Source organism: Ostreococcus lucimarinus, chromosome 14 (genome assembly GCF_000092065.1).
Source record: "Ostreococcus lucimarinus CCE9901 chromosome 14, complete sequence".
NCBI lineage: Eukaryota > Viridiplantae > Chlorophyta > Mamiellophyceae > Mamiellales > Bathycoccaceae > Ostreococcus > Ostreococcus sp. 'lucimarinus'.
In genome coordinates, this window is record NC_009368.1 from 613,364 (window position 1) to 628,872 (window position 15,509).

The 15,509-nt window shown below is 63.7% G+C and overlaps 7 protein-coding genes across 7 annotated transcripts; 5 read left to right on the top strand and 2 right to left on the bottom strand.

Moving 5' to 3' along the window:
* The first annotated feature begins 129 nt into the window (after nt 1-129).
* Nucleotides 130-2,197, top strand: OSTLU_27627 (predicted protein). The gene has a single exon (XM_001421302.1). It carries the CDS (start codon nt 586-588, stop codon nt 2,182-2,184), a length of 1,599 nt encoding a protein of 532 aa, XP_001421339.1. The 5' UTR covers nt 130-585; the 3' UTR covers nt 2,185-2,197.
* A 47-nt stretch (nt 2,198-2,244) lies between these two features.
* On the bottom strand, nt 2,245-2,727 carry CYN18-1 (Peptidyl-prolyl cis-trans isomerase, cyclophilin-type; the record flags this gene model as incomplete). The annotated part of the gene is made up of 1 exon (XM_001421480.1): nt 2,245-2,727. One exon carries the CDS (start codon nt 2,725-2,727, stop codon nt 2,245-2,247), a length of 483 nt encoding a protein of 160 aa, XP_001421517.1.
* Nucleotides 2,728-3,012: 285 nt separating this feature from the next.
* Nucleotides 3,013-5,546, top strand: OSTLU_18196 (predicted protein; the record flags this gene model as incomplete). The annotated part of the gene is made up of 2 exons (XM_001421303.1): nt 3,013-3,995; nt 4,715-5,546. 2 exons carry the CDS (start codon nt 3,013-3,015, stop codon nt 5,544-5,546), a joined length of 1,815 nt encoding a protein of 604 aa, XP_001421340.1.
* Nucleotides 5,547-6,043: 497 nt separating this feature from the next.
* On the top strand, nt 6,044-8,101 carry OSTLU_89200 (predicted protein; the record flags this gene model as incomplete). Its single annotated transcript, XM_001421304.1, has 1 exon — nt 6,044-8,101. One exon carries the CDS (start codon nt 6,044-6,046, stop codon nt 8,099-8,101), a length of 2,058 nt encoding a protein of 685 aa, XP_001421341.1.
* A 61-nt stretch (nt 8,102-8,162) lies between these two features.
* Nucleotides 8,163-11,484, bottom strand: OSTLU_51391 (predicted protein; the record flags this gene model as incomplete). The annotated part of the gene is made up of 2 exons (XM_001421481.1): nt 8,163-9,356; nt 10,023-11,484. 2 exons carry the CDS (start codon nt 11,482-11,484, stop codon nt 8,881-8,883), a joined length of 1,938 nt encoding a protein of 645 aa, XP_001421518.1. The 3' UTR covers nt 8,163-8,880.
* A 1,214-nt stretch (nt 11,485-12,698) lies between these two features.
* On the top strand, nt 12,699-13,640 carry OSTLU_27634 (predicted protein; the record flags this gene model as incomplete). The annotated part of the gene is made up of 1 exon (XM_001421305.1): nt 12,699-13,640. One exon carries the CDS (start codon nt 12,699-12,701, stop codon nt 13,638-13,640), a length of 942 nt encoding a protein of 313 aa, XP_001421342.1.
* A 642-nt stretch (nt 13,641-14,282) lies between these two features.
* OSTLU_93741 (predicted protein) lies at nt 14,283-14,981 on the top strand (the record flags this gene model as incomplete). The annotated part of the gene is made up of 1 exon (XM_001421306.1): nt 14,283-14,981. The coding sequence occupies one exon, from the start codon at nt 14,283-14,285 to the stop codon at nt 14,979-14,981; it is 699 nt and encodes a 232-aa protein (XP_001421343.1).
* Between the last annotated feature and the right edge of the window lie 528 nt (nt 14,982-15,509).

Genomic DNA, 15,509 nt, shown 5'->3' on the forward strand with positions numbered 1-15,509 from the left:
TGCGGCGGACGCCCGCGACGTCAACGGTCGGAAATCTTTGACGTTTCGCGTCCGTCTCACTGTTTACCCATACGACGTCCCGAGTTTGTCGTCCCGACGATGGATGGATGGATGCATCCCGCACGCGACGACGCGATGCCGCGGTGTCGCGCGCGGTACGAGATCGTGGAGCACGGCGCGCGCGCGCCGCTGCGCGCGACGTGCGCGACGCTCGTCGAGGGCGCGCGAGCGCTGCCGGTGCGCGATGCGTGCGAACGCGACGAACGACGCGAATGAAATGAAATCGAAACGGCGCGACCGACGGCGACGGACGAGACGACGCGCGATGGCGCCACGGACTGACCCAGCGCGCGACAAACGGAACAGGGCGCGCGCGCGGCGGTGCGAGAGTGCGCGAACGCGCGCGGCGTCGTGGACGCGGATGACTGCGCGCGCGCGCTCGGGACGACGGCGACGGCGGCGAGACGCGCGTTCGACGCGACGCGCGCGACGAGCGAACGCGCGAGCGATGATCTGGACGACGACGCGAGCGCGCGAAGCGAACGGGGCGCGACGGACAGGGAGACGTGCGAGGCGAGACGGTTGATGCTGTATCTGGCGGCGGCGTGCTACGCGACGGCGCGGGGCGGAGGCGCGACGGCGCTGCGGGACGAGGCGCGGCGGTGCGCGGACGAAGACGCGAGCGAGGGAAACGAATGGGTCGGGCGCGAGGTCTCGGCGAGGAGCTCGCCGTCGAGGAGTCCGTCGAAGCGGGCGATGCTGCGGCGCGCGAACGGCGCGGGGTCGCCGGCGAGAGGGGACCGGTTCGTCGTCGACGACGAGGACCGGGAAGACGCGGCGTTCGGGAGCTTCGTTTTGCTGAATTGGGACGCGTTCGCGGACGCGTGTCGATCGGACCGCGGCGAGGGCGAGGGCGAGCGCGGTTCGGCGACGACGCTGACGCGGGAGGAGGTCGCGTGTTTGGACTACGTATTCGAGACGCGGGACGAAAACGGCGAGCGGAGTTCGCTCGCGGATTGCGCGATGGCGAGCGGCGAGGACGCGATCGAGAGCGCGCACTTGCGCGAGTGGGTGGCGAGAAACATGTCCGCGGACGCCACCTCGATGGCGTCGGCGAGCGCGAAGGCGAGCGGATCCGCGGTGGCGGCCGTCGCCGAGATGGCGGCGAACGTTTCGGAGAGCGACGTCGCGCGACCGGGGTCGAAAACCACCGTCACCGTCGACGGCGCGTACAAAACCACCGTCGTTAGGCGACAAGGGTGCGATGTCACGCGCACGGCGTCGGGAAACGCCGCGGGATGTCGAACATCGCCGCGCGATCTCGCGACGTTTGGTTCGCCGCGGTACGTCTCCGGCGGCACGCCGTGCGCCAAAATCACCGATTGCGCGGAGTCGATCATTTATTTGCTCGAACCTTATCACTACGTCTCTATCGTTGGATGCGTGGATTGCGTGATCGTCGTCGGCGCCGTCGCGCGGTCGTTGCGCGTGGAGGGCTGCGAGCGCGTGACGCTCATGTGCGCCGCCAAACGCGTCACCGTGCGTTCGTGTTTCGATTGCAACTTTCATCTCGGCGTTCTCACCCAGCCGTTGTTCGTGGGTGACAATCGAAAGTGCGTGCTGGCGCCCTACAACACGTTTTACGAGCATCTCGGAGAGCACCTGATTGAGGCGCGTTTGCGACCCGAGGCGTGCACGGCGTGGGATCGACCCGTGGTGCTCGGCGTGGACGTCACGATTCAAGACGGCTCGTCTTCCCCGAGCGCGCCAGACGTGGTGAGAATATCGAGTGGGATAACGCTCATGCCTCCGGACGCGTTCACGCTCTTCATCGTGCCGTTTCGCGAGTACGTCGCCGACGTCGTCGCCGACGCGCCGCCGACGCCCTCGAGCGTCGCGGCGACGACGCAGGCGAACCCGTTCGACGTCCCAGCGAATTACGTCACCGCACTCGAGTCGAAGATGCAGCTCATCTGTGACGTCCGCGCGCGCGTGCGCGACTCCTCCCTCCCCGAGACAAAGCGCGGCGAACTCCAAGCCGCGATTCAGAGCCACTTCAAGGCGTGGCTGCAACAATCGGGAAAGTCGCGCGAGATCTTCGATTTATCCGCCATCGAGCGCGAGGAGATGCGCGCCGCGGGCGGTGAGATGCGCGCCGCGGGCGCCACCGCCGCCACCGCGTGACCCGCCGCCGACGTGAACCCATTAACTACGATTTCTAGACTGTATTAACGAAAAAGCGAGCTACGCCAACGGATTCGCGTGAATCGTCACCCTCTCAATCTTCGCGTCCCTCACCGGCCGATCCCGTTCGTCCACCGCCAACCGTTCCAGCGCGTCCAGCGTCCCGTGCCCGTCGATCACCCGTCCGAATATCGTCACCTTCCCGTCCAGGTGCGGCAGCTTCGCGAAGCTCAAAAAAAACTGGCTCTGATTCGTGTTCGGCCCCGCGTTCGCCATCGCCAGCATCCCTCGACGCGAGAACCGCAGGTGCGCGCGTATCTCATCCTTAAACGCGCGTCCGTCGTATATCGACGTCCCGCCTCGTCCCGTGCCCGTGGGGTCGCCGCTCTGAATCATAAAGTTTTTCACGCATCGATGAAACGCGCACTGATCGTAGTACCCGCTCGCGCACAGCGCCAGAAAGTTCTCGCACGCCCTCGGGCAGTCCGCGACGTGAAGCTCGACCTTGACGTCGCCGCACGTCGTGTGCAGCGTCGCGGACATGACGCGCGAGGCGCCCTGTGACGAACGACGCGCGCGGCCGACCGCCGCCTCAAAAGTCGACGCCGAGAGTCGCGCCGCGCGCGCGCGATGCGCGCGCGGTCGACCGCGATCGACAGCGCGGGCGATCTCGAGCGCGCGGGCGCGGTCGAACGCGCGCGCGAGGCGCGCGCGACGTCGCGGGCGCGCGATGAAGCGAAAGATGCGTCGAGTCGAGCGTCGAACGACGTCGACGCGCTTCGCGCGCTCGCGCGCGCGGCGTCCGCGGCGCGCGGCGCGGAGGCGGCGATGACGCGAGACCGGTGCGTCGACGCGCTGCGAGCGGCGAGCTCGAGGGAGGCGGACGACGAGGCGGACGCGTACTACGCCGCGCTGAGCCTGCACCGAGCGCTCGCGACGCGGGCGAATCGAGACGACGACGAGGCGATGGCGCGATGCGTCGCGACGTGCGAGGAGGTGGTAGAGAGGTACGCGCGACGCCGCGGCGGGCGCGACGGCGCGATGCGGCGGGAGACGGTGGCGCTGGCGGCGTTGACGGTGGCGCGCGCGAGAGGACCGGCGGCGGCGGCGGAGACGCTGAGGGGCGGCGACGAGCGCGCGAGCGTGCTCGGCGCCGCCGTCGCGCGGTGGTTAGCGCTGCGATTGGTGGACGTGGACGCGGAGAGGGAGCTCACGGTGGCGGATTTGACGCGATTGGCGGTTATTTTGTCAAAGGCGCGGGATTCGCGCGCGGCGACGGCGTTTTGCGAGTGCGGCGGCGTGTCGTCGTTGTGCGCGTTGATCGACGTCGAATCGTCCCCGCCGCTGAGCGCGGGGACGATATTTGATTGCGCCAAAGCCATCGCGGGTTTTTGCGCGGCGCTTTCGGATGGTTCGACGACGACGAGGTTCGACGTCGAAGGCGTGTCGCGCGAGTTGAGGGCGATTCTCTCGTCGGCTTCGGGTAAGATGGCCGATCCCCTTCCCGCGGTCGCCGCCACCGCGTGTCGCCAAGCGTTGGCGTCTTTGGAAAAGTACGCGGCGACCCGAGCGGGAGCGGTGTCCACGGTGGAGCGGCAGTCGTCGTACGGGGCGCTCGGCGATTGCGTCACCGCGGCGAAGGAGCTCGATTTCGCCGACGCCTCGCGCTCGGGTTCGCACGCCAGTCTACACCGCGCGCAAAAATACGACGGTTCGTTTGGATCGCAAATCGATCTCTCGCGCACGCGCTCGGAATCGCTCAACTCCTTGGATGCCTCGTTTAGTTCGCCGACGAAGCTCATCCCCGCGGCGTCCGTTCCCGAAGCCTCCGACACCGCCACCGCGCTCTTCACCACCCCACCGCCGCTCGCGCGAAAACGATCCGACTCCGGCACATCACCTCTGCTCAAGTCCAAGTCCCCGGCGCGCGCGCGCTCGAAGAAGCGCGCCGTCGCGCTTCGCCGCTTCCTCTTCTTCGTCTTCGCCGTCGGCGTCGTCTTCGCCTTCGCCGACCGTCTCCGCGCCCATCGCGCGTGATTTCCTCCGTTCGTCCGTCCATTCCGCCGTTCGTCGTCCGTTCGCTTCCCCGTTTCCTCGCCGCCGTCTGTTCCTTCGGGCGTCGACCGCGTCGATTCGCCGCCGAGTCGCGTCGCTCGAGTTAGTTAGTTAGTTGAAAAGATCCTCCAGCGACTAAACCCCAACACTTCGGCGCCACATCATCGCGCCGCGTCGACGCGCGCGATGCGCTGCGCCGCCGCGCCGCGCGAGATGCGCGCGTGCGCGACCTCCTCGCGCGCGCGCGCGACGCGAGACCGCCGCGCGACGCCGCGAGCGGCGCGATCGCGCCGCCGCGCGGCACCCAGGAAAAGCGCTCGATCGGCGCTCGCGCGCGCCGCGGACGGCGCGCGCGACGACGAAACGACGCACGAGTGGTGCGCGGGAGATGCGTCGTCGACGGACGCGCGCGAAAGCGTCGACGCGCGCGACGCGGGCGCGGACTGACCTCGACGCGTCGAGCACTCGCGCGCAGCGTCGTCATCGAAAACCGAGCGGCGAGCCTAGACGGCGATAAGCGCACGCTCGTCGTCGCGATCGAGGATAAACAGACGGAATCGAACTTGCGTAAGAGCCCGGGGAGCGCGGTGTACGGAAATGGGAACGGGAAGGTGTGGACGGAGATGTACGACGAGCCGGGGCAGTACGTCAGGGCGCGGTGCGGGTGCGGCGCGGAGACGCGCTTGCCGATAGCGCGATCGCCGTATCACGTGCGGTACGACTCGGCGAGGTTAGACAGCGCGAAGGTTGAATTCTTGGTGGATTCGAGTCATCATCCGAACGCGCTGACGGGCGCGAAACCGGGCGACGTGTTTCACGTGAGCGAGCCGCGCGGCGTCGGCTTCTCCAACGTGTTGTTCGCGGAGCGATCGCTCGAGGCGGCGATGCGTAAAAACCATCCATTGGTCCTTCTCGCGAACGGTACCGACGGTCTCGCGAGCGTGCGCTCGCTATTAGATTGGCAACCAGTGATGGCGTACGCGGACGCGCATCCTGTGACGTTATTTTACCTGTGCGAGAGTCAAGAGAGCGCCGCGCTCTTGTCCATCCACGACGAGTGGCGGGAGGAGGGCTTCAAAATCATTCCGTGCTACGGCGCTTTGGACGACCAACTCTTCTTGATGGAGCAGTGTTTCCTCACCGGCGCCGTCGCGGCGGGTGGCAAGCCAACCATTCTCGGCGCCGACCCCGCGGCGTGTTCCGTCTTGCTCGCCGGCGCCGAGGGCGACGTCGCCGGGAGCATCTTGAAGCTCCTGAACGCCCGAGGTATCGCGCGCGACAACATCTTGACGAGTGACTTTTTTTAATCCCTAAAGAAGCGTCCGCGCGCCGCGCCGTCGTCAGATTATTCGCGCGCGCCGCGCGTCGTCCGCGCCGTCGTCGCCGCAGCGCGCGACCGACGCACCGCACTTCCCCGCGCGCGTCGTCGCGCCGTCGTCGCTCGCGCGCGATCATGGGAAAGAAGGAAGAGACCCCCGAGCAGCGCGCCGCGCGCAAGGCGAAAGGTGCGTCGCGCGTTTCGTCGCGTTTCTTCGAGGCGGCGGCTGCGCTGGTCTCGAAAGATCGCCGCGCTCGCGCCGCGTGCGCGCGCGCGGCGCGCTCGTGCGCGCGCGAAACCGAACGAAGCGATCGCGATGAAGGACTGACGGACGTTCGCGACGCGCGTCGCGACGGTGTGCGCGCAGAGAAGGGCGAGAAGAAGTCTGACAAGGGCGAAAAGAAGGAAAAGAAGGAAAAGAAGGAGAAAAGGGACGACAAGGGCAGGAGAGGGAATGAAAAGACCGCGCCGAGAGCGCCGCCGAAGATGCGAGCGCCGCCGCCGCCGACGAACGATCGGGACGATTACTTGGCGGGGATGGATTTGCCGTCGAGCGATAGCGATAGCGGAAGCGAAAAGGAGGTCGCACGCGAGGAGAAGGTGACCGCGCTTCCGTCGGGACCGACGGATAAACAAATCAAGCGACAGAGACAGAAAGAGATTGAAGCGGCGCGTAAAGAGGCGCAGGCTAAAGCGGAGGCGATGATGGAGGATGATGACGCGTTCAACGTGCGAATTCCGAACATGTCGGACGAAATGATGGCGGCGATGGCGAATAGTAGGGATATTAAGATCGACGGGTTCTCCGTGAGCGCCCGAGGGAAGCCTTTGTTGACCAACACCTCGTTGACGATCGCACACGGGCGGAGATACGGTTTGGTGGGTCCTAACGGTACCGGTAAAACCACCGTGATGAAATTGCTCGCGAGGCGCAAAATTCCCGTCCCAGAGCACATCGACATTTTGCTCGTCGAACAAGAAGTTGTCGGTGATGATCGCTCGGCGTTGCAATCTGTCGTCGCGGCCGACGTCGAGTTGCAAGATTTACGCAAGAAGAAGGTTGAGCTCGAAGACTTGATGGAGAAGCTCGCCATCGGCGACTCGAGCGTGACGGAGCCCGTGTTCAAAAACGAAGAGACGGGCGAAGAGAACGATTTGAACGCTGAGCTCAACAAAACGTACGAACGATTGAATGAGAAGGGAGACGCCACCGCAGAAGCGCGCGCGTCGAAGATTCTTCACGGTTTGGGTTTTACGGTGCCGAAGAAGGATGGTTCGCAAGGGCCGGATCGTTTCTCCATGCACAACACTACGAAAAGCTTTTCTGGTGGTTGGCGTATGCGCATCTCCCTCGCCCGCGCGCTGTTCATCGAGCCCACGTGTTTGTTGCTCGATGAGCCGACCAACCACTTGGATTTACGAGCTGTTATTTGGCTTGAAGAGTATTTGATGCGCTGGAAGAAGACGCTCGTCGTCGTATCGCACGATCGCGACTTCTTGTCCTCCGTCACGACGGATATCGTGCACTTGCACGACCACAAGCTCGACCAATACAAGGGCTCATTCGATCAATTCGAAGAGATGTACGAGATTCGTCGTCGCGAGGCTAATAAGGCTTTCGAAAAGTACGAAAAGGAGATGAAGGCGGCGAAGAAGGCGTCGAGCAAATCGAAGCAGCAAGATGTCAAGGACAAGGCGAAGAAGGCCCAAGAGCGCAAACAAGGGAATAAAAAGAATAAGGGTATGATGATGGACGACGACGACGACGCGCCGTCACAATTACCTGAGAAATGGGCCGATTACCAAGTCAAATTTAGCTTCCCGACGCCGACTGAGTTGCCTCCGCCACTCATTGGCCTGAACGAGTGTTCGTTCGAGTATCCCGGACTCAAAGGCTTTTCGTTGGACAAAATCGACCTTGGTATCGATATGGGTACGCGAGTGGCTATCATTGGCCCGAATGGTGCGGGTAAGTCTACGCTGATGAATCTCTTAGCCGGCGACTTGGAACCAACGAGCGGGGAATCGCGCCGTTCGCACGCGCTGAGAATCGGTCGCTACTCTCAGCACTTCGTCGACGTCTTAGCCATGGACGAAAATCCAGTGGAGTACTTGAGACGCAAGTACCTGAAAGAGAACGGCTCTTCGTACAAGCCCGAAGAAATCCGCGCCAAGCTCGGTCGATTCGGCTTGCCCGGGCACAACCACTTGACACCGATCGTGAAACTTTCCGGTGGTCAAAAAGCTCGCGTCGTTTTCACAGCCATCGGTCTATCCAACCCTCACATCTTGCTTCTGGATGAGCCGACGAACCACTTGGACATGCAGTCGATCGATGCCCTCGCGGATGCCTTGGAAGAATTCGAAGGCGGCGTCGTCATGATTACGCACGACGCGCACATTTGCGAACAAGTGCTCGACGACGAGAAGAGCGAGATTTGGGTCGTCGACGAAGGTCGTGTCGATAAATTCAACGGCGATTTCGCGGAGTACCGCAAACAATTAGTCGCTGAAATCGCCGCCGAGCTCGACGACGAAAATTAACACCACGAGTTGCTTTTGTTATGAGATGGTGACCCCACCTGAAATACACTAAGTCTTGCTACTGCTAATCATCAATCGCTCGACATCGAGTCCTAAAGCGTTCGCAATAAATACTCCACCGCCTCTTCCTTCGTGCTTCCCGTGGATAACAAAAAGTCCACCATCTTTTTCGCGTTTTCGTTGGCGTCCAACCCGAGCAAGCTCGGCCGCTTCGTCACGTCATCCACAAACATCTCCGCCGTCCGCTCGAACGTCGCCTCCATGTACTCAAACAACGGTCTCAATCGTTTCTCCACGTCGTACGCCAACACCGCGGGATTACGTATGACTAAAAATCCAACCGCGTCCTCCTTCACGCCGCTCGCCTTCAGAAACTCCACCACCTCTCGCATCTCTTCCGCGCCGAATTTCATCGCTTTCGGGTCTTGGCCTCGTCGCACCGCCTCGCGCTCGAACGCTGTGGACGCTCGGGACATGACTTGCAGCGCCTGCGCCCTGGGGACGCCGATGGACTCGAGGTATTCGTACTCGCCAATCATTTCCTTTTCCTGGGTCAGGCGATAGATTCGTTGCACGCCCTGTCGCCCGGGGCGCAGGCGCGATTCCGTCGCGCGCGAGACGCGGCGACGCTCGCGTCGCGAGCCGTGCGCGAGCTTGAGCTCGCGGGTGATCGGTTTAAACATCGCGAAAATCGGTGTCCCGAAATGAGGTTGAGGTTTTGGGCAGCCGTCGGGGCGTCGGGACTCGCGAGAGAACATAATAATACAGCGAACGTCGCATCACTCGCGCTTGACGCGCTCTAAAGGATGCCTAGAGAAAGATGAAGCGACGGCGACGATGGCGCAAACGTCGGCGACGGTGGAACCGATGGCGTCGAAGACGAATTTTGGCGCAAAAATCGCCCAAACCATCAAATGTCGACGGTGGATGAAGGCGCACAGGGCGGCGCACGTCGCCGCGAATGCGCGGAAGAGCGCGACTTTCATCGATACGCGCACGGTCAATCGTTGGAAAGACTCGTATGGTTCATTTTGAGTCATAGCGAACGCGAAGAGCGGAATGGCGACGGCGAGAATGATTTCACCACTCCACGTTTCAAAGCCGAGGAGAAATCCCATGCCGTAAAAGTTGAATTTGCGAAAGCCGGTGAACGCGACGGCGAAGTGTAAACCGTCAAACGAGCACGTGTGTCCTCCACCAAAAAATACAACCGTGCTCGCGAGCCATAGTCCACTGGCGACGACAGTTTCCGTGCCTTTCGAGCGCGGCGACGCGTCGACCAAGAGGCTGAGCAAACCGTCGTACAAGACGTATGTCAGCGCTACGTACGCGACGCCTAGGATTGGTCCGGCGAGCATGGCGATCGTCGGTGCGACTGAGAGTATGAAAACTCGCAGAAGACGTGCGACGTTCGCCGACGGCGACCGCGTCGACGTCTCGATCCCGTTCGCCACAGCGCCTGCGATTGAAAGCGCGTACGTCGCACGGGCGAGCGCGATTCCTTCGCCTTTGAAAACTAAAATTTGCACGCTCCGAATCGCCACGGTGAGCCAGGCGCACGATGCGATGTCGACGACGCGTAACTTACCATTGTACGACGCCATCGACGCATGGCGACGAATCGCGTTCAAAGCGACGATGACGACGACGAGCCCGCACGTTGCGATGACGACGGTGATCGCGGGCGACGCGATCGCCGTCGAGTCACTCTTCACCCACGACACTCCTAAAACATAAAGCGCACCGTTAGCAAAAAGGCACTTGCATCCACTTTGCAAGACCCCCGCTTGACCTCGTGTGAATCTCCCAAACATCGCGGCGACGATGAACGTGGCGAAGAGAAATTGCATCATCTCGCGCTCTTGCACCACGAAACTATTCGATAATCGTGCCACGGACGCTAATATCACCATAAATACACCGACGCGCGCGATCATAAGATCTAAATCTCCATCGCGCGCGTCGTCGACTTTGTCGTACGCGAGCACGGCGTGCGCCGTGAGCGTGACGACGAGCGCGATGAAACCAACCGTCATGCTCAACAATCCGAATTGTGCCCACTTCGCGCGCGCCAATTCTGCCACCTCATTCATGAAATCCAGCACAAACTCTGTCGTGTCTACAGATTTATTCGCTCGCACCACCTTCATGAGCGCCGCGAGGCGCGTGGTGTGTTCGGCACCAAACGGACTCGTCTTGCCGTCGCCGTACGATTGAACGTACGTCCAAATTTGCTCCGCGTTCGCGTGCATCGCGCGCACGTAAGCGGCGAACACATCGCCTCGCCCACTCGCGCGTTTCCCCTCGTGCGCGAGATTGAATACTTTTTCGTTCACCTTTCCTAAATTTCCATGCGGTATGGGCACGCCCAGAAGCGTCGCCATCGTCGGCGCGAAGTCAATCTGTGGGAAATCATCGTCGTCTTCGCCGTCGCCGTTCCCACAGTTCTCACCTTTCGCCCAGGGGTGATACGCGAGCATGAAAGACTCCACCTCCTCGGGCGTCCCACCGCCGTGGTCTCCGTTGTCTGTCATCCCATGATCGCCGAACACGAACACCATCGCGTCGGCGTACTTTTCGTCCGCTCGCATCGCCTCGACTACGTTCTCGATATCTCGATCATTCTCCTCTAACTTTGCGCGCATGAAATCCGTCGTCGCCCCGTGCGTGTGGCCGACGTGATCGGCACCGAGCATGTGCCCTATCAAAACGTCCCAGTCATCGGGCGCGCGCAACGCGGCCGCCATCGACGCGCGCACGCCGGCGTCCACCGTCTCCGTATCCTTCACGTCAAAGCTCGGATACATCGCCGCCCCCGCCCGAAACGTCGCGTTCACGTCGAAAAGTTCGCTCCACGTATCGTCCCCACTGATCGCCATCCGTCGTCCATTCGCGCTCAACTGTTCGATCAAATTATCTTCCCCGAGCGTCGTCCCGCCGAACGACGCGCTCGCGTCGATAAACGTCGGCAACCCTCCCGTGAGCAATCCCTTCAACCGCTGCTGCGTCGTCGTCGGCGCGTCCGCTATGAATTTAAACACCATCCCTCGTCCTCGTTCGTTCGTCGCGTCTTCGCACCGCCTCCCCCCCCCGTATCGTCTCGCGCTCGGCAGTTTCAACCGCCGCCGCGCCTCGTCGCCCTCGTCCCTCGTCGCCGTCGTCCAATCGTGCCGCGCGCCGTCGACGACGAGCACCACCGCCTTATCGACGATCGCGCGCGCCGCGTCCGGCCTCGCGGTCGCCCTCGACGGCGATTCCACGCGCGCGAGCAGAAACCCAGACGCGAACAGTCGCAGCGCCGTAAACTTCATCGCCGTCGCCAGCGTCCACGCGCGCGTCCGACGCGCCGGCGACGCATCGCCGTCGCGACCGCGACGGCGCATCGCGCGCGCGCGCGCGCGTTCGTTCGAATCGAAATCGAACGCCGTCGTCGCGCGCCGGCGACTGGATGGTCGTCGCGCGCGCGCGCGCGCGCGCGCGCACACATTTTTATATGGCGCAATCAGAGGTATTGTACGACCTCAGCGTTCATACAACGGCGGTGCGCGTACCCATGTATGTATTCATTACCAGAGCCACGGCGACGGCCCGCGCGTCGACCGCCGGACCCACACAGCGCAATCAGAGGTATTGTACGACCCCAGCGTTCATATAACGACGGTGCGCGTACCGATGTACGACCAGAGACGCGGCGACGGCCATCGGACGCCACGTCGCGCCGCGACGCGCGCGCGCGACGGCGCGCGCGTCCGAGATCGCGCGCGCGATGCCGCGCGCGTCGACGCGCGACGCCGACGCGCCGGGTTCGGCGCGCGCGGACGCTCGCGCGCGCGATGCCGCGTCGACGTCGCGCGAGACGGACGACGCCGACGCGCTGGCATCGGCGCGCGCGTCCGCGCTCCTCGACGACGCGACGCTCGAGCGCGCGATGGGGGCGACGGAGCATCGACGATTCGCGTTGAAGTGTCGCGCGCTGCGGTTCCGCGCGCGACGCGCGATCGAATCGAGACGCGACGGCGACGACGACGCGGCGCGCGAGCGACGCGCGGAGGACGCGGCGACGCTGGAGGCGACGGCGGCGTTTTGGCGCGAATTGTCGAGCGACGCGTCGAGCGGGACGAGGGCGCTGACGGCGCTGTTGAGACTCGCGCTGGACGGACGCGAGGGCGCGGGATCGGACGGGACGCGCGTGTCGAGCGCGAGAGCGCTGGCGAGGGCGCACCGGCCGCGAGACGTCGACGAGGACGAGGCGCCGACGACGGAGGCGCTGTTTCGGAGCGGCGACGCGCTGCGCGCGCGGGCGACGGCGCAGAATTTCGGAAGCGGCTTCGTCGCGGGGTTGGGGGGGGTGTTGACGCTGCCGATCGCGATCCCGGCGCAGCTCGCGGCGACGACGTTTACGTCGCTGCGACTCGCGCTGGCGCTGGCGATTTTAGCGGGGAAGGATCCGCTCGAACCGTCCGTCGCGGCGAAGGCGATCGCGGCGGCGCTCGGGAGCGCGGGAAGCGCGAGCGAAGAGTTGGACGACGTCGCGAGCGTGGGCGCGGGGGTGCGGGACGGGGTGCAATACGCCGCGATTCGAGCGAGCGGCACCGCGATGCAAAACGCTTCGTGGCGATTGACGCGCGCGGCGGCGACAAAGTTGGCGCAGCGCGGGGCGCAGCGCGGCGCGTCGATGGCGATCACTCGCGCGGTGCCGATCATCGGAGGCGTCATCGGCGGCGCCGTGGACGGCGTCGTGACGCAAAACGCGGGGAACCGCGCGATGGCGGCGTTTTTCCCGCCGCGGCCGAAGGATTGTTCGACGATTGAGGAGAGCATTCGCAAGAGTAAAGACGAGGCGGTGGCGAACGTGAAGAACGCGGCGGAAACCGCGGCGAAAACGTTAAACGGCGCGTTCGATAAAATATCCGTATCGCTGAAGACGAGTTTCGGAAAGCAAACGGACGACGCCGAGGGCGTCGCGACGCCGACGAGCGCGGGCTATCAAAGCCGCGAACTTTTAGCCGACGACTCGTGGGAACGCTTCGAGCGCGAGCGAGAATTGGAAAACATGCGCGCCGTCTTAGAAGACGACGTCGCGTTCGACGACGTGCACGCAGACGTGTTTTCGACGAAGTCGTCGTCCACGACGACGACGACGACGACGACGAAATCTTCGCTCAAAGACGCCGACGCCGTCGAACGCGCCGCCAGGGACAAGAAAAAAGCCGACGCGTGGGCCGAATTCGACGCCCGATGGAAAGTGTTTCACGAAGACGTCGCCGACGCGACGACGAAAGTGATTCGTTACAAAGACATTCCGTGGCCGCCGAGCACGTCGCGCGCGCTCGCCGGCTGTCGCGGCAAAAACGCCGCGCCGGACGCCACCAAACGCGCGTATCGCAAACTCATCTTGCGTTTTCACCCCGATCGTTTCTCGAGGTTCACCCTTCACGAGAGGGACAGGGATAAAATCATGGCCAAATGCGTGGCCGTGTCCGCCGCGATTCAGACGCAGTACGCCGAAGCGACTCGCGAGTCGCGAATAGCCGAATAGCGAATAGCGAATAGCGAATAGCGAATAGCGAATAGCGAGTAGTCAACATTTGTGATTCAATAGTCGCAGTCACACGTCGACGCGAGTCGCGAGTCGCGAGTCGCGAGTACTGTAGCGAAAAGCGAGTAGTCATCTCATCATTCGTGATTCAATAGTCGCGGTCACACGTCGACGCGATCGTCGCGTGGATGCGCGCGCGCGCGGACGCGAGCGACGCGAGCGACGCCGCGCGCGACCGCGACCGCGACCGCGCGAGCGCGGCGACGCGGGACGCGGAGATCGACGGGTTTCGACTCATTCGCGCCCTCGCGTCGAATTCAACGCTCTCGACCTCGCGCGCGTCGGTCCTCGCGTCGCTCGCGGCCGCGTTCGGCGTGTCCGCGGTCGGCGCGGCGACGGTCGTCGCGCGCGCGCGGTCGAGGACGAAGGCGGAGCGGGACCTGCCGCGAGGAACGCACTGGAGGGCGGCGGCGCACGCGGCGCGAGCGCTGGCGGCGGCGACGAGCGGAACGGCGGCGGCGTGCCTGGGAGCGTACGGCGCGTGTCACGCGCTCGGCGTGCGAAACGTTGAAGATTTGAGAAGAACTCTGCGACGAGGGACGACGAACGCGCTGGAGGCGGCGCCGGGGGAGTTTGGGAAGGATGTCGTCGGGCGAGGACGATGAGGTGGATTTGAGCGCGCTGGCGACGATTTCGGAGACGTGTCGCGAGTTTCGACGGTTGCACGAGGCGAGCGATCGAGCGATGGCGGTGATTCCGCGGTGGTACGCGCTGTGCGTGAACGATGCGGCGGTGGAGCTCGGAGAAGCGGCGACGGCGGCGACGCGAGCGGCGCCGAGCGCGCGACTGGACGCGTTTCTCGAGCGCGGGTTCGCGCACGAGAGCGAGAAGGCGCGCGCGCCGGAGAAGCTGACGAGCGCGATCGAGGACGTTGGAAGGTGCGTGGCGTTCATGGGCGATGCGGTAACGCGCGCGAACGAGGCGCTGGGAGAGTTTGTGGAGGCGACGTCGGGGAGGCGGCCGAGCGACGACGGCGACGCGCGTTGGATCGCCGACGTTCCGGTGCCGGTGATGCGCACCGCGTTCAAATGGGGCTCGGAGGAGGAGTACACCATCGAGCAGTGGCTTTGGATGGCGACATCCGTCGTTGAGCAGCTTGAGCGTGAGTTAGAGACGCGGCGTAAGATTTTAGATTACGTGCGCGGCGGCGTCGCGAGCGCTCGAGCCGAGGAATTGGACGGATGCGTCGCCCTCTGGAGCGCGCAGCCGTTCGTAGACGATAGATTGTTCGCCATCGTGTGCGGTGATTCCGCGGACGCGGACGCCGCCGCGGCATCGTAGTGTTTGTTGTATTCAATGTATGTACAAGTATCAATTGATTCTAAATCGTTCCGTCGGCTATAATTCGTTCTAAAAAAAGACGCGCATCGTCAAGCGCCCGACGATCGTCGCGATCGACCCCAGGTATTTTGCGTTCCTTGCGTTGAAGTGTTTTGCGTCCCGCGCGTGCCGCGTCGAGATGGAGCGATTATTTCATCCACATCGTCGCCGCTATCATCACCCGCCGCGGCTCGACCGCGCGTCGCCTTTGCTCGTCCCGTCGGCGGTTTCGCCGCCGGCTTGGTCTTCTTCGTCGCCGGCTTGGTCGCCGCGGCGCGCTTTCGACCTCGCGCAGGCGGTGATGCGTCAATGACTTCGTCGTCATCCGATGCCTCGATGACCTCGTCGTCGACGATAAAAGAATCGTCCGAATCGCTCGGCGCGTCGTCTCGCACGACTGGCTTCTTTGCGGCGTTTCGTTTGACGCGCGTCGAAGCGATGGCCGCCGCGCGAGAAGGTCGCGTCGACTTTTCCACTGGTGCGCTCAAA

Bases quoted from the DNA above. Each gene is read 5' to 3' on its own strand.
- OSTLU_27627 (XM_001421302.1), top strand. From the start codon at position 586: ATGCTGTATCTGGCGGCGGCGTGCTACGCGACGGCGCGGGGCGGAGGC.